The following is a 26,950-nucleotide window of genomic DNA, read 5'->3' as shown; positions in this document are numbered from 1 at the left end:
TTCAACCAGCTGCAACATTGAAATGCTTCATACATATGAATGCATCGTTAATAATAATCAAATAATATGTAACATAACATATTATATAATGTGTAACACGCTGAAAGGGACGAATACTGCATATTGAGCATATAATGTATTGTCGCTTCTTTTATGTAAATAAATATTCCACATCTAAATAATTCTATCACTGCCTGACTAGAGACAGCATCATCTGCCCTGAAAGCTACACTTCAACCTAACTATGTCTTCTGCCATTCATGGGAAAACCCCACTGAGTGGGACTTGGTTACAAACACAACAAACAGCCAATCAGCGCTTGAACACTAAGCGAATGACCAATGCCTGTCAGGGAGGGCTTGACGTCATACATTAAGTTTCGTGAGGTCGTCTCCTGTAAATAATATATCTTATAGCTGTAGCGTTACACTGTATTATTTCATGTATTTCCCATGGAGAGCAAATGTATCTAAATGCTGATAGCATACTGTAGAGGGTGGCAGTCCTCTGCCAGCCGGCTCGCTGTCACTCAGCTCGCTGGGCTAACTTCAGCGTGATACTTAGCTGGTTAGGGCGCTAGCATTAGCTAGCCATTTAGCTAATCAGAGGTTATTACGGGAGGATTCTAGCTTGTTGCTGTTTTCGGAGGCCTGTATATAATTGAAATGGACAATTGAAATGACAGCCATCTGTAGCCTGTAACTGAACAGACGCGTAACACAGGTAAGGTGTCCATGTCGTTAGCATTGAATGCAAGTGACTATAAGGTGCTTTTTAGCTGACGGCACGTTAGCTACTTCCCTCTCTTAAAGGGCCTGTGACTGACAGCTTTTGCCTGGTGATGACACACTGCTGCTCTGGTTGTCAGGGAAAATGTTTATGAAAACGAGTCATGATATTGCTGTCAGTGATGCTGACACCAATATAGACAAAATTGTAAACAACTTTCTGGTTGTCATCCTAACGAAAACGCTGTATACATATCAAAGCAGGTCAGTGCTAACCCATCTCATGGTGAATTGCTTTCAGTTTGCTACCTGTGTTGTTTCTTAGCCCTGTGCGGCGTTAGCCATAATGATATTGTTTTAATGGCAATACATTTATACGATGACGTTACATCATATTTCAAAACAACAATATAATAACCAAGTAAGTAATACTGGCTTGACTTTCAAGCATGCCTAAACAAATGACGGATGTAGTGTGCTTTTGACTGTGCCGGGTGGCTGATCATCATATCTGAGGTGTCATCAGGGGAAATCCAATTGTCTGGTATCTGAGTCTTGCCCTGGGTGTCAGAATAAGTCAACTGTCTGCTCACCATCTATTGTTAAGTATATTTAAATCAGTAGGAATGAGTAATTTCACACAAGGTCCTGCTGAAAAACAGTGGCACTGCACAGGAATGACTGGGCAGTAGAGAGGGAGAGTACACAACTGAGACCATCATGAGCTATTAGATTTCTCACAACAAACCACAACAAGCAACCTGGGTTAGAGATCTGTTTATTTAAGTGCAGTGATCAGCTAATCAAGACAAAGTTGCCTTGCAGATTTCAAGCTCTTTTTTGTATCTCTAGTGAGGTCATCATTATTCAGTCTGTGGAGTATTGTGTTTTCATTTATTAAACAAGCTTTCCCCCACAATTTCAGTTCTTTGTGTGTTGCTCTCTGTGTGTACTTAAAAAAGTGTTTATTTGTTATTTCTTTACTATAGACCACAGGTCAAGCTTGCCTTGATGTTGGACCTCCTGCCTAGCATGCAGCCATGAGCTCTGCCTTGTGGAGCCAGGAGAAGCCCAGCGGGGGCTTCAGGGAGGACTGGCGCTTCTACATGGTCATAAAGGAATGTACAGTGGAGAAGCCACCCCAGAAGACCCTGAGGATCCCCCGTGGCAGTCTCGGTCAGGCCTGCCAGGAGCGCAACAGCCTGGGGCGAACACTGCCCCCATGCAAGGGCAAAAAAAGTCTCCGCATCCTGGACCAGACCAACGTGGTGCTGAGCCTGGACGAGCGGGATGTCCTGGAGCTGGATGAGAAGCTGGCTGAGCTGCTGTTTCCCATTACCAACTGTGAGGAGCGGTATGCCCTTCTCTGCAACAAGTCACGGCTGGAGCGTGTCCGTGATATTGACTGTGGTTCGAAGGTGCGCGTCCAGCTGCGCTCAGGGGATGAACCTCTGCCTGGTGTTGTCCGATTCAAGGGCTCGCTGCTCCCTGACAGAGCCCTCTCTGGAATCTGGTTTGGAGTGGAGCTGCTGGTAAGGACTCTTGTCTTTAAAAAAATGAATTTCACTGTGAGAGATGTTGTTCAAGTTGCACAGTACAAATGTGACAAATTTTCCTCTTAAAATGTCTGGAAATTAACGGTTGAATAGATTTAGGTTTCTCTTGTAATAAAATGACAAAAAGAAAAACAGCGACAACAAAATTGATTGTAATTTTCACCAGAATCACAGCTTGAAAACAAACAGGTACAGATGGGTTTCAATGGCGGGAGTCTAATCATTGCAAACCAGCTGTCAAAAACAAACATGTCCCTACTATCTACATTTAAAACCAGTTACAACACAGGTTGCATGAGTGTCTTGTGCAAATTCCTTTCAGTCTTACTTGAGACAAAAGAAGCAGCCACAAACTTGTTCTTGAAAGTGTGCTGAAACCAGTTGTTTGACCCAAGCATTTTTGAAATTATGTCTCATGCTTAAAGTTGCATCAGGCCTATAGTCCAGCAAATGACAACACACCCTCCTTACTGTCTTTATTTGTTAAAACAGATGTTCAGCCGTTTCTGCTACCCATAGCCTTCATTGGCGAAAGTGCTCATGGCGACTGCAATGCAATGACGTGCTTGTCCTTCTGTTCCTAGTAAATAAGACAGACACTAGTATGTGCATTTGTGAGCAACACCATCATTTGCTGAAGCGTGAGTCTGCTATTGTAAGCTCAATGGATTTTAGTGTCTGCATACGTAACATAGGGAAAATATAATGACAACAGCGAGTTATTTATCCAGGTTGTGCACACGAATGAAAAATGTCTTTGATGTGTGCCTTGTGAGCTTGCACTTGTATGGTTTTGGAAAGTTGATACAACTTTATGCATATGTGGAAGTTACAAAGTAGACCCCAAAAACAAATCAGAGTTTTTGCTGTCTATTGTAAAGCTATTTCTGGTGACTATTTACATCTCGGTCACATCTCGGCACCTTGTGCGTCACATTTGTTTTGACTTGTGGAAAACATGTTGGATTTTTGTTTTGCCTCAAATTTTTTTTAGGTTATGATCAGCAAATCTAGTTTAGGTTTAATGCCATTGTGACATTCCCAAGCTTCAAAGATAGAGACTGGCTACAAATGTTGTGTTAGGGAAGGCTGAAACAAAGCTGTTTCAAAGTTTGGACTGACATAAGGGCAAGCAGATAATGGCAACATTTTACTTTTTATGTCAACTATTCCTTTAATCTCAACACTAAATGTGATTATTTCATGCCATGCCATTCATTCTATAACATATGCACACTAAGTAACAACATACAAAGGGTTGCTTATTGCAGCACAATGTTGGTGTTATTCTAGTGCAGAATCCAGCTGGAGTCTTCTTGGGTGGGCTGATGGAGCACAAGCATTCAGACTGTAGGTCAACATAAAGGCCTCATAGTTTACAGATATGCCTCAGATACAATTCTGATTTTAAGGCCCTCACCATATAGAGATGACTCTGATTTATTTCTAAAGCCTGTATGTGAGAAAAGAAGCAGAATATGTTACAGTGTGGTTTGTGAGAACATCCAGTATCTGTGCTAGAACTTTTTCAATGCATTTATCATTGCTGTAAGTCAAGTCATACTCCAGCTGCAGTAATCGATCATATGCTCTCACAGCTCTATGATGTTGACTTCCCCTCACTGAAAAATGCTGAGCAAGCAGCCCTGCTACCTGCCCTACTTTTTATGACAATAAGCTGCTCATCCCTCTTACTCCTCTTCTGTCTCACTCTCTGCACTTGTCTCATCATCCTTCCTTTGCTTCCGTCTCCCAGGAGGAGGGCCGGGGCCAGGGCTTCACAGAGGGCTCCTACCAGGGCCGCCAACTCTTCCGCTGTGAGGATGAGTGTGGTGTGTTTGTGGCCCTTGACAAACTTGAACTCTGGGAGGATGATGATGACGAAGCCTTGGGCGAGCTTGAGGTGGACCACGTCAATCTGGTGGAAGATGACCAGGACATCCCTCCACTGGAGATCAACTCCAGGGTTCTGGTGCAGACCAGAGACGGGCCAGAGAGAGGCACCATTATTTTTTGTGACCTGCTGCCAGGCAATGAAAGCCTGGGCTACTATGTGGGAGTTGACATGGTAAGTAAGGCTCTCTCTAAATATCCATAACTGCATGTCCAAAAATAATCAACAGGTTGATTGATAAAGAAAATAATAGACAAATACAAAGTCTAAGACTCCTGCTGCTGTCAGTCAAATGAAATGAAGTCTACAGCCTTTTTCTTCCAAACAAAATGACTCATTTACCTCAGTAGAAGAGTTCAACATTTTGGGAAGCATGCTGTATCACTTTCCTGTTTGATTAATATATGTGTAAAAAACAAAAAAAAATCGTTGTTTTCTGGGGGTTATGTGTTGGACTGTTTTTGGTAGGAATCAGTAACTTTGTGGAATCTCTGCTGCTTGCCTAGCAACTTGTCCTAGCCAAGAAACAGTCTGCAACATACAAGATACGTGTTAATTAGTGAGCCTTACAGGAAGCAACGAAGTGAAAAGTGATTGCCCAAAATGTCAAACTTTTTTTTTTTTTTTTAAAATGCAGTTCATTGCTGGTCCCTGGCATATAAGACATCTTTTTTTAGCAAATCCTAATTTTACACAACTTTAAAAGTTCAAATAAGTAGTTTCTTATAGTTAGAACATCACAAGTTTATGTCATTTACATAGTCATATCTTTTTCTCTCCGTTTCAGGGCACTGTCCAGATTAAAACTGAGCTTCTTCGAAACTGCTGCCATAGTGTATAACTCTTTAAACAGCTTGGTGTTTCAGTGTGTATGGGTTAAATGGAGCGTGAAGGCCTGGGGCTGTATGACAGGAAAGTTAAGACAACTAGTCACCTTTAACTTTGTCCTGTCGTTTGTTTTAAATGCCAGTATAGCCGAATACACAGTAGCACTGTTGTCATTAACCTGGACTTATATTGATTTTATCAGATAATGTTTACATTATAAATCAATTATTTTATCAGTGCAGCAGCTGGGTAATGAATGCTCATTGAAAAGAAAAGATTTAGCTGCTCACATTAACCTGAAAACACTAACGTGGACGCAAAACGCTTTCACATGAAAATACACTGAACAAAAATATAAACGCAACACTTTTGTTTTTGCTCCCATTTTTCATGAGCTGAACTCAAAGATCTAAAACATTTTCTATATACATAAAAGACCATTTCTCACAAATATTGTTTACAAATCTGTCTAAATCTGTGTTAGTGAGCACTTCTTTGCTGAGATAATCCATCCCACCTCACAGATGTGGCATATCAAGGTGCTGATTAGACAGCATGAATATTGCACAGGTGTGCCTTAGGCTGGCCACAATAAAAGGCCACTCTGAAATGTGCAGTTTTGCTTTATTGGAGGGGTCTGGGGGTGTCAGAAAACCAGTCAGTATCTGGTGTGACCACCATTTGCCTCACGCAGTGCAACACATCTCCTTCACATAGAGTTGATCAGATTGTTGATTGTGGCCTGTGGAATGTTGGTCCACTCCTCTTCAATGGCTGTGCAAAGTTGCTGGATTTTGGCAGGAACTGGAACACGCTGTCGTATATGCTGATCCAGAGCATCCCAAACATGCTCAATGGGTGACATGTCCGGTGAGTATGCTGGCCATGCAAGAACTGGGATGTTTTCAGCTTCCAGGAATTGTGTACAGATTCTTGCAACATGGGGCCGTGCATTATCATGCTGCAGCATGAGGTGATGGTCGTGGATGAATGGCACAACAATGGGCCTCAGGATCTCGTCACGGTATCTCTTTGCATTCAAAATGCCATCAATAAAATGCACCTGTGTTCGTTGTCCATAACATACGCCTGCCCATACCATAACCCCACCGCCACCATGGGCCACTCGATCCACAATGTTGATATCAGCAAACCGCTCACCCACACGACGACCACACACGCTGTCTGCCATCTGCCCTGAACAGTGAAAACCGGGATTCATCCTTGAAGAGAACACCTCTCCAACATGCCAGACGCCATCGAATGTGAGCATTTGCCCACTCAAGTTGGTTACGACGACGAACTGCAGTCAGGTCGAGACCCCGATGAGGACGACGAACATGCAGATGAGCTTCCCTGAGACAGTTTCTGACAGTTTGTGCAGAAATTCTTTGGTTATGCAAACCGATGGTTGCAGCAGCTGTCCGGGTGGCTGGTCTCAGACGATCTTGGAGGTGAACATGCTGGATGTGGAGGTCCTGGGCTGGTGTGGTTACACGTGGTCCGCGGTTGTGAGGCCGGTTGGATGTACTGCCAAATTGTCTGAAATGCCTTTGGAGACAGCTTATAGTAGAGAAATGAACATTCAATCATCATTCAATAGCTCTGGTGGACATTCCTGCAGTCAGCATGCCAATTGCACGCTCCCTCAAAACTTGCATCATCTGTGGCATTGTGCTGTGATATAAAACTGAACATTTCAGAGTGGCTTTTTATTGTGGCCAGCCTAAGGCACACCTGTGCAATAATCATGCTGTCTAATCAGCATCTTGATATGCCACACCTGTGAGGTGGGATGAATTATCTCAGCAAAGGAGAAGTGCTCACTAACACAGATTTAGACAGATTTGTGAACAATATTTGTGAGGAAATGGTCTTTTGTGTATATAGAAAATGTTTTAGATCTTTGAGTTCAGCTCATGAAAAATGGGAGCAAAAACAAAAGTGTTGCGTTTATATTTTTGTTCAGTGTAGCATTTTAAAATTCAGACAGCTAAATGTAGACATTCAGTACGTTTACATGCATGCAGCAGTCGAGCTAAGTTCATAGCTCGGCTAATCAGCCAAGTCGGACTTCTCGTCTTGTCTGTGTATACATGCAGAAGAGAAAATTGAATTTCTGCATCGTCTACGAAGTACGTCTGACTCCGCCTCGATAGGCGGTGCTGTGTCCTTTTTAATATAGCGCGTATTGAACTAGTTCCAGTTCTTGTTCAGAAACCTTTTTAAATAAATAAGTTTCGTGTTTTCCTACCATCCATAAACTGGTAGGAACATAAAAATGTTTACTCCTTTAGCTGTTGGAGCATGAATGTAATTTCTTTGTCCGTCCAGAAGTGCGTCTTCTGCTTCTCGGCCGCCATGATGTTTGTTAGTTTTTCCAGGAGTTACTGCACTGCTGCTACATCATCTCCTTCTTCCCCTGGGTGAAAGCCCGCCAAAGAAAAAGTGGTGCATGCGCAGTACGCCGAGTCTGACTCCAGTCAGACTAAGCTGATACATGCGGCAGTAGTTCATTTTTCAGTCGAATTATCTAGGTGTGTTAGTCAAGCTACGGATAGTCCAATTTCAGTCGGACTAAGCTGTTAACATGCATTTAAAAGTCCGGTTTCAGTTGGACTAAGCCAATAATGCGATTTTCTCAAGCTGCATGTAAACGTACTGACTGTCTCTCTGTGGTCTGCTATTCAGTGTCATTGCTTTGGATAAATTCATGGGCTGAAAATGGAAGTAAAGTGTGTTCAAACCAGAACTGTCATACCAGAAGGGAAACTTACTCACATGTTGTAAAATTTCCATCATTCTATACTGTTTCTGTTTAATGTCATCAAATTTTCAAAATGTCTTACCTGGTCAGTGTGACATGAAGGGAGTAGTTTATAATGAAGCGAGATGAGGATGCTCTGCCATCTTTGCTGGAGTTGGTTCATTTGAAGTGTCTTTGCCTCAGTAGAGGTGGCAACATGTAGAAAGTTACACATATCAGCTTCAGCGTACAGAGTCAAACTACGAGAGTAAGTGTCTCAGTGTTTTCTGTAATGACTTGCCTGTATTTTGGGTTTTTTTTGTTTTTTTTTAACAACTGTTTCTCTGTATGTTGAGGGAACATGCCGTGTTGCCTGGGATCACAGTAGCTCGTATCTATGGCTACTGTTGTCAGGCGGGAGAGGTATTGTAGTCATAGAGAGATTGAAACACATAACTGAGGCATTTGACTGCTGATCGTTAGCAGCAGCAGCACCAACAGCAGCAGCAGCAGCAGCAGCCCACTCAGTGCATCTGAGCCACCCACACAAAGGCAAGGCAGTCACGCGGGGAGTGAGGTAAAGACTTAGTGCTGTATGACCCAACAGCATGGCAAGGGGCCAGCAGGCAGCTGAGGAGAGCCCACTGCTCTGCCTCACTCTGCGTCCAGCCTCGCCCTGCCTTCTCTAGCTGGTGGCACTGGCCTCACGCTTATCTTAGATTATCCCACTGGAGCAGAGTCCTGGATTCCAAACCAAAGAGGAAGAATAACGTGGTTGTGCCTGCAGAGAAAGTAGAGCTTTCAGCTGGAATGATTTGAGACGGAAGATCTGTTGTTTTGGTGGAGAAGATGAGATGAGCAGTTTGGATCATAACAATACAGAGGATCAAGCTTAAGCATCATTTTTAGAGCGCTAAGACAAAAGACCTAATTAATAACCAAGAAGATAGTAGGGGAAGAAGTACATGTGGCAACTGATCAATTTTACAGAGATGAAGAACGCCTGCTGGCAGGGTTATAAGGTTGTTATGTCTCCAACTCTTTCAGGACAATCCTATTGGGGACTGGGATGGTGTGTTTGATGGGAAGTTGCTGTGTAATTTTGCCAGTTTGGAGCACACTCGACTTGTCCCCTTCTGTGACGTAATGCCAGGTGAGTCACCGTGTATTTGTTGCTTTTTTCAAAACCTTCTATATGTCGTTTTCCCAAAACATTCCGCTGTTCCTCTCTTGGACCAGCTCTGAGCTCCCTCGGAGCGTTCTGAGTTTGTGTTTTGCTTGCAGCGGGAACAGAGAGCCTTTTGTGTTGATGTCTCACTTGTTTTTTGAAAGTCAAGTGAGATACTCAGGCTCTTTGTTCTCAACATTGGCATATTGATTTGTTTATGTGTGCTACTACCGCCTCTCTTGACTGTTCAGACTCGTATCTAGAAAATCTTAAAGACTGGGGTTCTTTATTTTGCAAATGTCACTTTGAAGCCCATCCTTTTGCACTCTCTAGACAGGCTACAAGAAGTATGTTCTGTCACTGAGCAGAGCTACCCTCAAAACTACCATCAAACAAAAGTTGTCATTCAGTGGTCACTGTCATGCATGATGTGACACTAGACAGCTCGAACTGTTCTTTGTGACTTTCAGTCTTAATTCAAAGTTAGAGGCAAGAAAACATATGGTCAAAGTTATGGTCCACGTGCAGTTAAATACAACATCTTAAGCCTGGAACCTTAAAGTCGTAGGCCAGGTTATTACTTCACTGACTGTAGCATATCTTAAGTTAAAGTGCCATACATTAGAAGGATGTTTTTGTAGAGCTAAGGAAGCTAAAACAGGGTCTAAACTTCTTATTGGCTATACAAATTTGTTTATCAAGCATGTGTTTTTTGAATTGCAGTGACAAATTGAAACCAGTATAGGAGAATGGTGGAGGGTCAGTGCAAATTTACATATATTTCAAGTGGGCTGAGGAAGACATTTGGTGCATGGCAGTTTGACGTAGGCTGATAGGGGTGTTGTGCCTCTAATGTGGATGTATTTTTTGGGCTGTACAGAATATTCCATGCAGGACCAAAGGCTGCAAAAGCACAGTTTTGCCCCCAGAGGCACCAACAGTGACAAGTCGTCCTCTGGCCAAAGCAAACCAAAGAGCAAAGGTACTACACTGCTGATACGATACAAACCTTACTGACTTACCCACTGCTTGGTGTGATTATAATTCTTAGAGGGGCATTCCATCAAAGTTGTCCAGTTGTGGTTTTACAAATATGTAAAGCAATAAAACTACGGAGGATTTTTGCTTGTTTCACAAATTTAGATTTGCCTGATTTAATGCTCTCTCCAATGATGTTTTCTGATAGAGGAAGTCTTTGTTTTAGGGAACTCTAAAAATGAAGAAGCTCGAACAGATTTAGGCAAGCAGAGATAAGAATAACAACTGATGAAGCAGTTTTGGTGGAAAGTCCCTTTAAAAAGGTAACAATGACAGAGGGCACGCATAACTTTTTTCCACACAAAATATGAGAAACTCCCATCGCAGCTGAATTGATTTGAGGTGAATGGAATGTGTGACTACCCTGATTGCTTTTACTTTCTTTTTTGTGTTTTGGAATTTCTGCTCTTTTATTTTTCACCTGGTCTGCAGCTGAAACATAGGGACAAAACATGCTCTCAGACACACACACACACACACACACACACACACAAACACACACACATTTTGCTTACTCTGTGTGGTTTTTTTTTTCATGTACTTGTGTTATTTACAGGATTAGGTCATCAGTGTGGCAGTAGAAGCAAGTCTGAATTTTACTATACTTTAAATGGCAGCTCTGTTGACCCCCCAGCCCAGTCCAAATCCAAAAGCACATGGTACATTGATGAAGGTAAAACACGGGTACTCATGGGACGTCAACCATCTTACCGGCAAGCTCCTGTTTACAACAAGCTACAAAATAGTCCATTACACTACGGCATACTTTTTATCTTTTATTTGAATTTACTTACACTGGCAAGATTAGGTGTTCCACTCCTGCTGAGGCCAGCCCATTGCTGAAAGACACTGTGGGCTGCTCGAATTACAAGTGTCCTCCAAAAGAAGCACAAGATACATAGTTTTAGCAACTGTTAAAGATGTGTACAGGAACCTATTATTCCCACCTGCTAAAAACATGCGACACATAATCATTTTTTAATGATCAAGCTAGTTTTGTGAATTAATTTTACCTTTGACTAAAGGTTTCTCATAAAATGAACAAGTACAAAGTTCTTAAAACTGAAACTTATTCTTAATAGTTTATTATTTACAGTAACACTTGTGCTGTATTGTATTCCTTATCCAGTATAAGGTATATTTCCAAGGCACAGTGTCTCATAATCGTGACATACTATAGTGTCTCTTAACTATGAGATATTCCCTGCATATTATGGGTCCAGTAGTTGACTTAGTAAGTGAGCTTCCCAATATGATTTCAGTGGTACCTAAACAGAGCTGTGGTGCTGAAACAGTGGTAGTCAACCGTCCTCACCACGCTGTCTAATATAAGACACACCACCAACACAATTGATCTGATCTGTGAACAGAAATAGTTTTTCAGTAGCTTACAGATGAGATGTGTTTTAGATGTATACAAGAGAAAAGCAGTGATTATTGATCCTGTTTTTATTTGCTCCTATTAAAGACTTTTGAATGTTTCACAGTGTAACTGGGCATTTTAAACAGACTGTAGATGTAGCTGTAGCTGACATTGAGCTCACAACATATGTACCAGTGATGTAAGAGATTTAGGAGCTTTGGCTGTTTGGGTTTCAAGGTGTGTAATACAAAATAAACAGACTTGGAAAATAAAATAACTGATGGGTTGCACATTGATACACATCTCTCAGCCGTTGTCAATATCTAAAATGCTTCAGAGTGTCAAAGTGGATCTGCCTGAAGTATCTCAGCATTCTGATATTGCACCTCTATCGCTATAAGAGACTAATGTCACAGTAAATCAGCAAAAAATTAAAAATAATATGATTAATCTTTTTTTTTTTTTTTTTTTACTTTTTTAACAAGTGGGAGAAATGGAGTTGAACTTAATCACTGTATTCCTGTATTAAATAACGTAAAACGTATGCCTCAAGCATGGTTTACAGAAAAACAACAATTAGTAGTTTGTTGCAGGAGCTTGCTATGAAGACCTTTCCACTAGTCTTGTCCTTCATCACCATTTTAGTGTGATATTTCACCTGCATGGAGTAATTGGTGTCACCCTAAGGCTTTTAATAATGCTCAGTGCTGCAAATTATTCCTTAACTGGCTGTTGTCTTGTTTTGGCTGCAGAGGCAGTTTTGACATGAACATTTCTGTGCAATGCTATTTGCAGGCCAAAGCATTAGTAAAATCCTTCACCTCTAGTGTCAGGACTGAGTGATTCAGTCAGCACATTGTGACATTGGTTTTGTACTTTCATTTTCAGGACACAAGGTCTGTTTTATTTTTTCTTTGTAAGAGAGACATTAAATTGCTCGTGTCATCACCAACAAGTGTCAGATGTGAAGAATTTGACAAGGTTCATAAAAATCCAATCCTGTAGTCAAGATGGTGGAGGCAGATTTTATCAGAGTGTGACATCAAAATGTAAAGCAAAAAAACTGATATCAAAGCAACATACACAAGAAGGTATGTACCTCAGTATCATGGTAAATGCTAACATTTGCAAGCTTGAAAATTTGGACTACTCCCCATCAAAATGAGGACTGTAAAATGATTGTGGTATTGCGGCCTGCCAAGGCAAAACAGAATACTTGAATGCCTGTACTGTAAAAGTATTTCTATACTAATGCACGAATTAGGAGAGGTCAGTCATAAATGGCTGATGTGCTGTTTTTCACAACTGCTTACTCATCCTGTGAATGTGTAATCATTTTCATCTTCCTCAGGGTCACTTTCAAGATTTTGGGTTATTTTTCTTTGTGGTTATGGTGATTCTTCAGACTAGACTCCAACTTCCTGTTGTACTATCTGTGAGGGAAGACTTCAAGTGTGGATGTGCAAGCTTAAAGGCGATTGCCACTTTATTCAAGAATTCATGTCGTCCTTCATGACAGTTTGGTCAGTATGTGTTATCTTGCGTCACTCTTTCTGAAAGTTAGAATGCAGAGAGTAAAGTATGACATTGTGACAGTTAATGTTGTGATGACTTTCTTGAGCCATGAGACGCTGGATTGCTCACAATCAAAAATCAGATTGTAAAGATTGATCTGTAAGGCATGTTTACAGTATTGTTTCAACATATTAGAACAGCCATCTATGTTTAAACATTCCACATCTATTACATAATGTTGACCAGGTTGTTGTGTAGCATCTGTTCTCGGTGCCAGTGCCAGTACACAGCCGCTGAACTGCAACTAACAGGTTTTATATAAAGTGCGCAATTTCACACATTGATTTCAACAGCAAAGGAGAAGCAAAAGCGTAATCTTTGACGTCGCGATGGCTAACAGGGCATCGTTGCAGTAACCTCGCACTTCTGCAAAAGGTGATGTGTAAAGCCAGCCAGTCATGTGCTTTTAAGTTTTTGCTTCAGGGACGAAGCACAAAAATCTAAAGCCTTGTCCACAACCTGTTACTTTTAGAGCAGTGGCACATATTTATTCCCAGTGACATCACAGAGTTTTTAGCTTTAGCAAAGAGTGCGCATGTGTTGCCTCAACTGTCATGATACACAAGGAGTTCTTCTCTGTGAATTCTTAGATGGAGTGGCACTCCCCTTCACAAACACAGATTTAAATGGAATACTCTTGTGCAACCAAGAAGGTTGATTCCAAGTACGTCATCTCTGAAAATTGCCAATCTGATACTGCACATAAATCGAATGAAGTGCTCACAGTTTTTTGGGTGTGTCATCTTAAAAGCAAAGTGAAGCATATTGCAGAACACCATCAGATGGGAAGAGGAGTCTGCACGCCAGACATCACGTCTCAACAAAGGGCATTTTCACTCTTAACCCAGAAGGAGTCTTGAGGGTGGCTTGTTCCTTAGTAATTAAAGAAGTTCATCATCAATAGTTTTACACATAAGTATCTCTTTGAGCCGTGGATCAATATTTTAGAGCACTCGAAACTCAACAGTACCCTATCACACATACCTTTTTTGCATTTTCTTCTCACTTAAATAGCAAGAAGGCAATCTATTCTCCAGCATGGGTAACCAGTGAACATCTTTTTAAATACCAATACAATTGTGAGACTTTTGCTTGTACTTATATCTCAGTAATAATTTCTTCTTGTCACTTGTGATGACTCTCAGACATCTCAGAGGAAAGTCACCAAATAGTGGTCACCATGTGCCAGTTAAGTAACATACTCACCTGTTTTTCATGACTGTTGACTGGAAAAATATGACCAAAGAATACATTTTGAAGATGTCGTTCAGACAAGTGATTCATCTGCAAGTGGAACATGCCTAGTCTAGTCGAGTTGACCTAAGTGTGAAAATGCCCTAAGACGCTGAGATTGTTCAGGTAAAAATACTAAAAGACCTTCACTCTTGCGATTTAGGAGAATTTTAGTAGAGTTTTATAGCCAAATGCCTCCAGTTATGCAGGCTCCGTTCTTCCTTCAGATGGTGTTATTAAACCATGACTTAACACCATCTGAAAATCATGTTTTTGCTGACCTCTAGTGGTTGAAGTTCTCACATTACAATACACTTTCACGGAGAGGTCAGTGAATCAGGGATTTTCAGCTCGGTGTGATGGTAGTCTTTTTTTGGTGTAATTAACTGTAAAATGGACATCACGTTTTGGTTTCTGCTCTCTCTCCTGCAGTTGGGGAGGACCCCGCCAAGTCACTTACTGACACGCCCCCTGACTTCAACCAGTCCTCCCCGCCCTCCAGAGCCCCGCCCCCTCCCTTGTTGTCCAGTGACAACAAGTTTCACTCTCTGCCCTTCAGCCTGAACCGTAAGACTGGGCCCATTGACAGCATGAGCCATGGGCCTCTCTCCCTCTCTGTCCAGTCGGTGATGGGAGAGCAGCCCGAGCCCTCGTCACCCGCTGCCCCTCCCTCACCACGGCCTTCGACGCCTCCCCGAGGACAGCCAGGTCTGGAGGTGGGCTCTCTGGTGGAGGTGAAGGAGAACCCTCCTCTGTGTGGTGTCATCCGCTGGGTGGGGTTGCCCCCTGGCCTTCTGGAGCCTTTGGCTGGGCTAGAGCTGGTGAGGCAACACAACAATGTGAATTTGAAAGTTTGGTTTAGTTTTTAGGACTTTAGTAAATGGGGTAAAAAAATCAGGCATACTGTATAATATTGATTGGACAAATGACACAATCAAATATCAGTGATGGTCTGTTAAAACATGAAAAAATGTATTATTTATTTTCAAATGTTACACATTATCATGTGATACGGAGGCACTGTTGTATCTTCAGTCCTTTGTCAGTGTGTTTGGGTGATGTATTGACAGGTTACAAAAATACATTTCTGGAGCTCACACTAAGGCAGGAACATGAAGTGATTTACGCTGCTCAGATCAGCTGATCATCAACTGCGGTTGCTTCTACTAACTCTGAATGACTGATGACCACAAAGATATTCCTTGGTTACCTTGGGCTTGGTTAAATTATTAATATATTGGCTGCATCTCCCTGGTTGATGAGCCGAATAGGAAGTTATTGGACTTACTGTGTATGGCTATGTTGATTATGTTTCTCTCAGTAGAGTGTTAACTGTTCAGGTAGAAACCGAGTTTATCACCACATTGCTTGTTTCAGTCATGCAACATTTTGTTAAAGTAATAGTTTGACATTCTGGGAAATATTCTCTGTGTAATAATGACAGCTTTTTGGGGGGTTTTCCCAGGGTTTTCTGTCAGATTATTTCTTGGATGGGTGCAGTGACCTTCTGAACTCTGCTGGTTGCCTAGCAGCCACATAATGACGACAAGACTTGAGGAAGTCACTGCACCTTAAAGATAATGAATAAACAAATTTCTCAAAATGTCAAACTGTTCCTTTAAACGTGTCTGAGTAAACTGGAACATTTCTCTCATAGAACAGATGAAAGCTTTTTTACTGCACACAGTGGTAGTATCTGACAGTAATTGGCTGATGTGATCTTGACCCTCTCTTTTAGGAGGAAGAGTGCCCTGGTTGCACTGACGGCACCTTCAAAGGTACGCGGTACTTCACCTGCCCACCTAAAAAAGCCCTGTTTGTGAAGCTCAAGTGCTGCCGGCCTGACTCCCGCTTCCCGTCCCTGCATCACTCCTCCAACCCCATAGAGCGGTGCAACTCCATCGGTAGGGATGATCAAAGGCACCAAACTAACTGATATCCCCAAAAGCTCTGTTTACACTTGTACTGTGTATGTGTGTGTGTGTCTGTACAGCATTTGGGGGTTACCTAAGCGAGGTAGTACACGAGAACACTCCTCCACGCACAGAGAATGATGGTCTGGATGTCATGGTGGGAAAAAAGAAAGGCATCCAGGGCCACTACAACTCCTGCTACCTGGATTCAACCCTCTTCTGGTCAGTTCTCTGTTAGTCTAACAGTAAATGAACTTCTCTGGACTTCAGTCATATTGATTGACTATATGGTGCTTCCTCAGCCAGCAGTGCTGTGTTTGCCCAGAGGCACAGGCTTATTAGTAAACTGTTAAGACTTTGCCCACTGGCTCTAACAGGAGGGGGTATTCCTGCTGGGAGCAGGCTGGTGGATAGTGGTGCATCTGTTGTTTCTGCCAACACTGCCAAAGGGCCATTAAACAGAGCAGCCAATCCAAACTTCCTCACCAAACTACAGGAGATCCTGTGCTTTGAAGATGCTTCGACTTGTTTGGGGTTTTGAATCTTAGCTTTAAATTTGACCATTCCAGAAATAATTAAAGAAACACTTACAAGTAAAGTTAGATTTAATGAAATAATGAAAAAATAGAGCCACAGATCATGGTAAATCATTTATCTCATATAGATTAGATAAAAGATACATGGATATTCATTGTAATGCCTTGGTTGTCTGTTCTGCTCTGCAGTCTTTTCTCCTTCAGTTCTGTACTGGACACAGTTCTGCTGAGACCACGCTCAAAGACAGATGTGGAGTATTACAGGGAGACCCAAGAGCTGTTGCGTACAGAGATAGTCAACCCCCTGCGCATGTAAGTCAGAGTGGTTTTTTGCATACTGTACTTATGACCTGTGACTTCGATTGTAGGTATGGACTCAGTGTTCTAATCACCTGTTTTAGAGATGTGTTTTTGATTTGTTTTTTTCTCTCAGGAAGCAAAAAACTGTTCAAGACTAGATTGTTGAAGTTTCCCTGGAGCTTTTAAAAGAGCTTGCACATTATTTAAATTTGATAAATAAAACAAAACAGAATCCGGAACATTATAGGCTGCAATTGTTAACTTAATCATCAAACCATGATTGTAGCATCATTGCAGAATTTCACCAGCAGGAATAATGTCGCTAAAATCGCTAAATGTGGTTATTTAACTAGCTTGTAACTTGCTGGTTCTTCGTCCTCCAGACATGGGTATGTTTGTGCCACCAAGGTGATGAAGCTAAGGAGGATCCTGGAGAAAGTAGAAGCTGCCTCTGGGTTTACCTCTGAAGAAAAAGGTAGGAGAATATATTATTGTTCTTTCAACCATTTCTCATAATTTTCACTGTGCTCATTGTCATGAGTTTAACTATATCACAATGATCTTTCATCTTCTTTGTACTGGTGTTAAGAATCCAAAGTTTGATGTGATTATTATTAAATAAGCAGCTATGCTGATTAAATAAAAAAAAACTTTTTTTTAAGATATATAAGATACAACTCTTTAGTTTTTACAGTGTCTGCACTGGATGACAACATTTAAACAGGAATATTACCTCACATCTCATTTAAGCACATCTTGTACCACAGATCCTGAGGAGTTCCTCAATATCCTCTTCCATCACATACTGAGGGTTGACCCGTTGCTCAAGCTAAGGTAAGAATGTAAGACAAAAATACAAACCCTCTTTGCCTACATTTAGTGCATAAAGGCACAAAATAGATATAAACTAGGCATAGACGCTCTGGCCCCATGTGACCAAGCCCCTGAATTTGGTGGCCAAAGTACATTTTTGGTGACCTAAATGTAAACTTTCCCAAAAACAGTGCAGAAAATTAAATTTAATACAACTTAACACAGCCTTCCTTAACTGTGACACCTCAATAAATGAAAAGACATTAACTGAATGAAAACATATAACTATTTAAATTCAAAACTCAAGTGCTTTGTAAACATATCTCTATCTCGCTCCCTCCCTCTCAGCATTAGGCCTGAGTCAGTCATTTCTTCAAAAATGAAGAAGATAAAAAGCAGTAGAAAACATATAATACATACTACCAACTGCTGTGTTACCATTTTATTCTCCCATAGTTTGCCTTTTGTGCCTCTGGGTCTTCTGTACTGATCAAGTGAACAGATTGTGTAGGCCAGGTGAACCTGTACTACAGCAGTCCCGTCATATCAGAAGCCAGCAGATGTTTCGGTGTAACATGTGACTGTGTGTTAACTGGTGACTTTAAACTCAGTGTTTCCATTGTTTTTCATCATAGCTTAGGTAAATATTTGATGTGCATAATAAAGATTGGTATGTATTTAAAATTGATTAAAGTAAAATTAAAGGGTTTTACAAGGACATGTTCTGTTGGTGTTTTCAGTAGCTGCCTTCACTATGAGCAACCACAATGCATTTGGCTGAGAGTCACCAGTTTACAGGGTCACTTGATAAACCGAAACACCAGTGATGAGTACTGTTCACTGTTTTTATGGAATGTTGAACTAAAAGGCGCAGGGATGTTTTTGGAACTGTAACATTCCTTTGGCAAAGGCTCGCTGAATGGGATTTTTTTTTTTTTACGTTTATGTAGACGGGTAATCTATTTGAGACATACAGTCTCATTCTCAAGAGACCTGATAAAACTTTGTAGCCACAGAGGGCCACCTACAGGGGCTTCATTGTTGCCATATGGTGACTTTCTGTGGCCACGGTGCATCGGGCCATGGTTAATGTCAAACCCTGTTCTAGTAATGTTTAGTTAGCTAAAAGCAAAAGACATGGTGGAAATATTTTAATGAGCAGTTATTACTTATCACACACACAAAAAAACATGTATGACATGACATAATGAACATGTCCCTGCTTGTTGCTGCTTACCAGACTCTGCAAACATAGTCCCAAACACATCACTACCAAACCACACAGTTATACTAGACCTTGCTTAAATGTGCAGTATGCAGATTTATACAGTCAGATAAAGTTTCACTTCTGCTGCAGTGCTTACACTCCAGATTGAATGGCAGACAGTGTGGGCAAAGTGGTTTAACTGTGGGAGTTTCAGTACGTCACATTGTGAAAAACTCCCTTTGTAGTCATGTTTAATGATCCGTGCACTTCACATGATCAGAATTCGGTCTACTGTAAGAAAGTAATTCTATAATGAGCAACAAAAACCATGCTTTAATACCAAAGCCAAGCAGTGACAGACTGACAGAGCTGTAAAACCACGTTATATAAAATGACTAATCTGAAACATTTACCCAACTTTGAAATGAATACTTAAGCAGTGTTAAATCTGTCTTCACAGTTTATCAGGGACAGGATACAGATGTTACAGAAAATGTGTTCATCATATCTCAGGCAGTTAAATGTCAAGTTAAACAGCCTGATTTGATCAACAGGCTGTTTAACTTGACATTTAACTGCTCTCAAAGGAAAAATAAAAATTCCCAATTATTTTAGCTATTTCTTTTTATTTTTATTCACATTTCATAGAAAAGTCTTAAAAGTCTTATTGAGTCTTAGAAAATTCCTCATGTTATTTAAAAACACATTTTTTAAGAAAACAGTGTAGAGCTTTAAGTAACAGATTTGATCAGTATCTTAAACATAAGGTACTCTTGGATATGAAATTGTTATAATTACATACAGATTGGCATGCAGTGTTAAAGTTTTTAGAATAGAATTACAAAAACTTGATTTTTAAGAAAGTATTTTCATCGTAATCCATGAGTGTGGAGTGAGTAGGTGCTTTAATATATGCACAGATTACAGTTGTTATGTTTTTCCCTTGAGAATAGAGGATGTGAATAAAACTTAAAAAGATGAATGAACGAAGACTTTGTGTTATTTTTCAGGTCAGCAGGACAGAAGGTCCAGGACTGTTACTTTTACCAGATCTTCATGGACAAGAAGGACAAAGTGGGAGTTCCCACCATCCAGCAGCTCCTGGAGTGGTCCTTCATCAACAGCGACCTAAAGTTTGCAGAGGTGAGTTTAATTTTGTTTCAGCCTTTTTTTTTTTAACAGATTAATTTAGGTTGAGTAGAAAGAATGTTGAAATTGTGGTGTGATTGTTATGATTAATGATCATGTGGTACAGTCATTCCCAACTGGTGGATTACCACATCTTGTAACTTTTTGAACCTAATCTGAACGTAAATGATGCAACCCAAAATTTAGACACCAGCCAAGTTGTTTTGACAATTTGTTGTGCTACAAAAGTATGTCATGCTAAAATTTATTAACATTTTTATACCTGATCTTTTTAGTTGTACTTAAGTAATAATAACATTGTGTTCATTTTGATGAGTTTATTAAAATTATCAGGACATAATAATTTGAGTGAGAAATATAAATATGTCTCATACCTTATGCTGCTGTAATCACATATTATACTGTTACTGTTATACTGAAGTTATACTTTGACTGCTAAAGGTTGCTTTGTAATTTTGGGTAATTAACCATTTAAAAATGTACCTTTTTATCCAACTAAAGACAGCCCAGAGAATGTAAATGTGAGGGTGAGGTGTTGGATAAATTCAGATTCAGAAAATATAAGCATAGTGTGCAATGTACTGTTCAATTCTGGATGGCTTTGGTGTCTAGGTTTTTTAAAACAAAAGATAAATATATTGTACACCCCTTCATAATTCTGAAAATACACCCGAGGTACTTCAATGTCTCCACTGGGGGACAAAGAAATGTCTCCCCCCTGTGTTAATAGTTGGTAACTAAAAATATACATTTGTAGTTTTTATTAGGGCACATCGATGCATTTGTTATTGTTTCTTTTTCTAATTCAAAGTTGACTCCATTAGACCTGTCCTCTGGTTGTTTCAATGTTGATGATGAGAACAAAATGCTTTTTAGGAAAGAAAGGAACAAAGAGTTCATATGTAATGTCACCTGTCATTGCCCAGTGATCGATAGTAAGAGCTGTGATTTAGAGGGAGGAGTAATGACAATGCTGGAGAATGGAAAAGGGTTCACACAGCTTGTCTATTTCTATGTCTTGTCTTCCTACAAGCCCTCAAGCGCCACTGACCCCACAGCTCATAAAACGTGGGGCTACATTACAGAACTATGAAATGTCTTGTCCTAAAAATGACACTTCCCAGATCAAAAGCAGCTTTCACTGCTGATCATCAGACATCTCATTCAAACAAGAAATGTGGAGCATGAATCACACATAGAGTACAGTCACATGTTCTGAGTGTGAAGCAACTTACACTTTCAATTTCATCCTCATTTTGTTACCTTTAATAACCCTAAATAAAAAAGGAACTTTACAAAAAAACATGATAGTAATCTTTACTCACTTTTACAGGTTTAATTGTTAAGGTCTGTTATATGTTGGTTATCAAGTACATTACGTAGATCCAGTTCTGATTATAGTTCCTGTGTGCACAGAGCTTTGCTGATATGTCCATGGTGCTTTGTCGATGACCACATACGTTTTCTCTTGCTCTGTTTTTTCCTGACCCGCAGGCTCCCTCCTGCCTTATCATCCAGATGCCCCGCTTTGGCAAGGACTTCAAAATGTTCAACAAGATTTTCCCCTCACTAGAGTTAGACATCACAGACCTCCTTGAAGACAGTGAGTTGTAGCTAATAATTTTTTCCAGTGCGTAAGAGTGATGTGTTCTTTTCCGATCGATGGTCTTTCAGCGCTGTGTGGCACTTGGTAATGAAATCCCACTGAGTTGTCACTGCTACTCAGCTGAGATGAAGGAACCTTTTTTCTTGTTTCTAAACCTGCTAAAGAACTTTTGTGCAGCGTGTCAAGCAGAATAAATGTATGTGTTTTTATTATCCAGCTCCAAGGGAATGTCGAATCTGCGGGGGCCTGGCTCTCTACGAGTGTCGAGACTGTTATGAGGATGGGGATATCACGGCTGGCAAGATTAAACAGTTCTGTGAAAAGTGCAATACACAGGTAAACAACAGGGGGCATTAGTGCAACACCAGTTCAACAAAAACTAAGTTGTGGATGTGGACTAAGTGTGGGTCAGGATCGTCCATTTGGTGGCACCACATCCAAAGGAATCATACTGAGTGCAGAAGGTGTGTTGCAGAAGAGTGGCTTCTACAGTAGATTGTAACACATGGTCCGTTCATTTCACTTGCCAGCACTCAGTGCATTTACTGAAATATTGTTGGATTTATATCTAAATTGCCCATCTGGCAGTATAATCCTCAAATGTACTTCAAAGCTTTTATTTCCTGTGATTCTTAATCTATATGTTATGTGAAGCATGTTAAACATATTTTGTTGAACTTTAATAGGCCACAGAAACAGTAACAGTCTGTCTGATGGCGTGTACCTGCTTGTGCGCATTAAGGTTCACCTCCACCCGAGGAGGAAAGCCCATCGGCACGGCAAACTGTCTGTCCCCAAGGAGCTGCAAGAAGGTACGGGGAGGCAGGGCAGTTTCCCCCGCCAGAGGATGGAGCTGTTCGCCGTGCTGTGCATCGAAACCAGTCACTACGTGGCCTTCGTCAAGTACGGCAGCGCAGATTCCGCCTGGCTCTTCTTCGACAGCATGGCCGACCGTGACGGTGCGTGTCAAGGCCTTTAGATGCTCAGTTTGTTACAACATCAAATTGATCCTTGAAATGAAGTTGTGAGCCATGATATGTACAGGAAATTGTTTTTGTAACATTGGTGGAAGAATTTCTCAGCGTGCAGTGACACAGATGGTATTAATGGCCCTCAGAAACACAGTGAGGGAAACAAATTAATCACTACACAGAAAACGTTCACGCACTCAAGCAATTACTGTTTGAATTTTGAACCAAAGTTATAGTTTGTCATATTGTATTATATTTTATACTTTGAGATACAGTCTGACTAATTATCAGACATGACTGCCACAGCACCTCTTATAAGTGCTACTGTAAATTTACCTCCAATCTGACTTGGGTAAAATTGCTACTGGGGCTGCTACTATAGATAATTTTCATTCTAAATGAAGTTGCACATAGTTTGTTTTTGTTTTTTTTCTACAATTAATCAGTTAATTGTTTGATCTGATATGTCGGAGGATGATGATTATGGTTTTCTGTCACATTAAGACAGATAAAAGTAGCAAATACTCACTACAAATGGTAGAGTTTAGCATTCTTTTATGAAAAATGACTTAAACAATTAGTCAGATATCAAAATAGTTGTCTATTATTATTGTCTTTTTTGTGGACTTGGTAAATTGACAAATAGTTTTACCACTAATTGCTGTTTTACTTTGGCCAAAACATTTAATTGTGTAATTATCATATTAAACGACAATGAGTGCTGGAAAGAATTTGTTACATTTAAAACTATTTAGAAATCTATTTTAAATTCATATCTGTTTGCAACATCTGGGTCACTGTTTGATTTGTCTGGATGCAATAAGTCCCAGTCATCTAGCATTTTAAACATGAATGTGTTGTGATTATGATGTTACTTGCTTTGCTGTTACAAATGCTTATAAGGTTTCTGATAATCGTGCATGTGGCTTTGCAGGAGGGCAGAATGGTTTCAACATCCCCCAGGTGTCTCCCTGTCCGGAGGTGGAGGCCTACCTGAAAATGACCCCAGAGGAGCTGCACGCCCTGGATCCCAAGAGCATCCAGGGCCAGGCCCGACGCCTGCTGTGCGATGCCTACATGTGCATGTACCAGAGCCCGACCATGAGCCTGTACAAGTAGAATCCTCTCCCCAGCCCCTCCACCTCTGCCCCTCAGCCACACCACCCTCCCTTCCCCAAGGGCAGGAGATTCCCAGAAAGACCAAAAATGAAAAACAAACTAAAAGAAGAAAGGCTGCCTGCCAGCAGGGGTGCTGTCCGGAGTTAACCCTCTCCAGCTCACCTCTCCTCAACGCCTGCCCATCTCTGGAGGTTCAAGAGATGGAAGAGAGGGGGAGAAGCCTATTTGCACTGTGCATTAGTTGAAGTGTTGTGTTCTTCATGTAGTCTTATGTAGCTTTCCTGTGTTTCACAGCTGAGCGTTGGTGGTGAATGATGAAGCAATGGTAGGCCTTATGAAGATTCACTCCCTGTTCAGGGAGGAAAGGGGAAAAGATGGGCGGGAGGGCATGTTCGCGTCGCCGCGGCTGACAAAACATGTGCAACAAAAACAAGATGAGCTAGTGGGAGGACTTTGGCCACCTCATTTACCTTAAGAAAAGAGGAGTCCTGCTATTCTTAATCACTGTAAAAGATGGGAGCTTTCCATAACGCCACATTACAGAAGCAATGCAGTGCGCAAATCCTCATCCAACCTGTGTGTACTGTTCTAAAAACTTGTGTAAAATCTCTTAGTAGCATAGATTTCTCCAGGTAGTAACATCAACAGTATAGATGTCAACCTACTGTGCAGTCGCATTAAGACCAGAGTATTCTGCTCTCTGTGAACCGGTTTGCATATTTTCCCATCACGCTGTGTAAATGTCTCTACAGTATATGTTTTTGCAGAAACAGATGTAGCCATTGTAAAAGTCTCACGTTTTACTGCATACCTGCTCAACCAATGCTGCACTTTTGCTCTATCCCCAAGTGGACCTATCAGGAAACATTTAGGTTTTGCTCTTTTTTTTCCCCCTCCCATTGGAAGTCACAGTGAGTGCTAATTTGTTGGTTGGGAGACATCAGAGTTTTGTGTTACAGAATACAAATTTGCTTCTCCTCTGTAGCTGTAAAGAGCGCTCTACATTGCTAATGCAGAGGAGATGCCAGATAAATGCATGAAGGGAGACTTGTACAATGGCTCCTGTTGTAAAGCTGGTTGGTGGAGCACTCCATGCATTCATAGGGTCAATGAGGTGAAATACTGGAAAAGTCCGGCTGTTTTCTTTAAACTAAGAGAGTATGATGTGAAGAATTTCACATTGCAGTGTTTCTAAGTCTCTGACTCATGGTGTTGATGACTAAATCTAAATTATATTTTGTGTTTACGAAGCCTTTTCTCTGCCCATCATGGCAAGTATTGACTCTCACTGCCTTCCATGAAGATGTGACATGCAATGTTTCCAGCCATGCACCAGATAACAAAACAATTGTGATCAAATATTATTATTTATTATATTGTAATCATATTACAACCTCATATGTCATCCCTTTTTGAGAAAATGAAACAGGGTTGATGATACTGGTTTGGGTACTCCTCGTCCTCTTTCACAGTGTATTGAAGTGAGTTATTGTTGTTTACACCATCTCATAGCAACTACTGAATGTTAATAGTGACATGTTGAACAGTGTAGAGTTAACAAAGGATCGGTGAAGAATGAAGCACAAGGCTGTTAACCTTGGGGCACCATATATTCAGTAAGAAAACATTTAAATTAAGAAATTAAAAATGCATTGATTCCATTGTATTCCAATTTTAAAGAGTACTTAACACATACCAGTCATACTGAAGTAGTTGGTTTTTATATATATCATACAGAATTGGATCAAATCAAGAAACTGCACATGTTGGCATCAGCATTATATATATTTTTCCTAAATCACAACTTAATCATAGATTTAGTTGTGAGTATAAAATACGTGTGTAAGGGTGTTTTTATAAATTAGGTTTCAGCTGACAACTTCCATTTTGCTCTGTGGTCGTTTCCACTGTCCCAGGGATCCTGACAGGGGACCTTCCTGTGTGAACTCTTTCTGCACTGCTGAAGCTTGTCACTGACTGGAGCCTTGTTCTCTATGAGAGAAGTCTCGGAACGGAGGAAGGGATTTTGATTTTTTTTTCTGTTGCATCTGTACAGTATAGGCATATGTAACGGGTGGAAAATTAATGTCAGTGATGTTCCTGTAAATGTTAACAAAATAAAGCCCATTTTGAGGGGTCTGTTCTGAGTGGTGTGATGACACATCTTGTGTATTTTGCAAAGCCAGGGTAGGTGAGCATTGATGATTGAGGATACTCTCACAGGTGCTTTGGGTTAAGGGTGGAAGGGAACTTGTGAATTTTCAGATTGGTGTCTCCTTGTCACAAGAATTTAATCATGGGAAAAAAATGCAGCAAGTTGTATAATGTTGAAAGAAATTTAGAAACTTATTTCACTAACACAGTACTGAGATGCCATTTAGTGGTAGACAGCCACCATGGAGAGAAGGTGACTGGCTAGATCTGTGTGATGCCAGAATGCTCAATTTCTGCATGCACTATATTGCTTTATCATCAAAGGAACACTTCACCCCCGACCCCCCCCCTAAAATGACCATTTGTATATCAATTACTCACCCCATATTACATTAAATTTGTGCAGAAAACGTTTTCTTGAATGCCTCTGTTGAATGAAGAACTCAAAAATGGAGAAAATTCTTGATGCATTGACATCATGGGGGCAGCGTTTAATACAGCAAACCTATATCAAAACATGAATTTACAAACTCTTGCACAACTCATGTAGTATAATCCAAGTCTCATTTATCTAGTTGTGTTCTTAGTACTTCCCAAACATACTGTATGTTTTTGCTAAAACCTTACTGTTTAAAATTGAACTGAAAGTGAAACTTAGCTATGCTCACTATAAAGCCATTGACAAAAACAGTAATTTTACCTCACTGAACTCGGGAGCTGCTGGTCTAGCATTACCTAGATCAGTTTATTTGTTTGTTATTGTGTAACTTAGATGTTTTAAATGGTTAGTTTAGATTCACCAAAGTTACATGATAACACAAACCAAGTACTGATTGAGGCAGTGGTAGACCAGCAGCTCCCGTGTTCGGGGAGGTAAAATTACTGTTATTGTCAAAGGACTCTGGCTCTGAAGAGAGCTTAGATAAGTTTTACTTCTAGTTAAGTTCCCAGTTAGAAAGGGCTAATTGTCTAGGAAGTACGAAGCATACGACTGGATAAATGAGACTTGGAATATACTGCACAAGTTGTGTGAGAGTTTAACAGATGTTCTGA

The 26,950-nt window shown here is 40.6% G+C and overlaps 1 protein-coding gene across 3 annotated transcripts; it reads left to right on the top strand.

Moving 5' to 3' along the window:
- The first annotated feature begins 374 nt into the window (after window positions 1-374).
- cyld (cylindromatosis (turban tumor syndrome)) lies at window positions 375-25,890 on the top strand. 3 transcript variants are annotated; one of them, XM_033625149.2, is made up of 17 exons: window positions 375-723; window positions 1,718-2,260; window positions 4,041-4,352; window positions 8,800-8,905; window positions 9,801-9,902; window positions 10,515-10,631; window positions 14,562-14,950; window positions 15,868-16,033; window positions 16,123-16,264; window positions 16,768-16,890; window positions 17,262-17,353; window positions 17,646-17,712; window positions 19,909-20,041; window positions 21,542-21,650; window positions 21,871-21,989; window positions 22,396-22,612; window positions 23,559-25,890. In XM_033625149.2, the coding sequence occupies exons 2-17, from the start codon at window positions 1,769-1,771 to the stop codon at window positions 23,741-23,743; spliced, it is 2,871 nt and encodes a 956-aa protein (XP_033481040.1). In that variant the 5' UTR covers window positions 375-723; window positions 1,718-1,768; the 3' UTR covers window positions 23,744-25,890. The 3 variants fall into 3 exon arrangements, with proteins under 3 accessions (XP_033481040.1, XP_033481046.1, XP_033481053.1); XM_033625155.2 differs by lacking the exon at window positions 10,515-10,631; XM_033625162.2 differs by lacking the exons at window positions 9,801-9,902; window positions 10,515-10,631.
- Window positions 25,891-26,950: the final 1,060 nt, after the last annotated feature.

This window comes from Epinephelus lanceolatus, chromosome 2 (genome assembly GCF_041903045.1).
Source record: "Epinephelus lanceolatus isolate andai-2023 chromosome 2, ASM4190304v1, whole genome shotgun sequence".
NCBI lineage: Eukaryota > Metazoa > Chordata > Actinopteri > Perciformes > Serranidae > Epinephelus > Epinephelus lanceolatus.
Note: the sequence above shows the minus strand (reverse complement) of the source record. Positions and strands in the feature narration are given on the sequence as shown.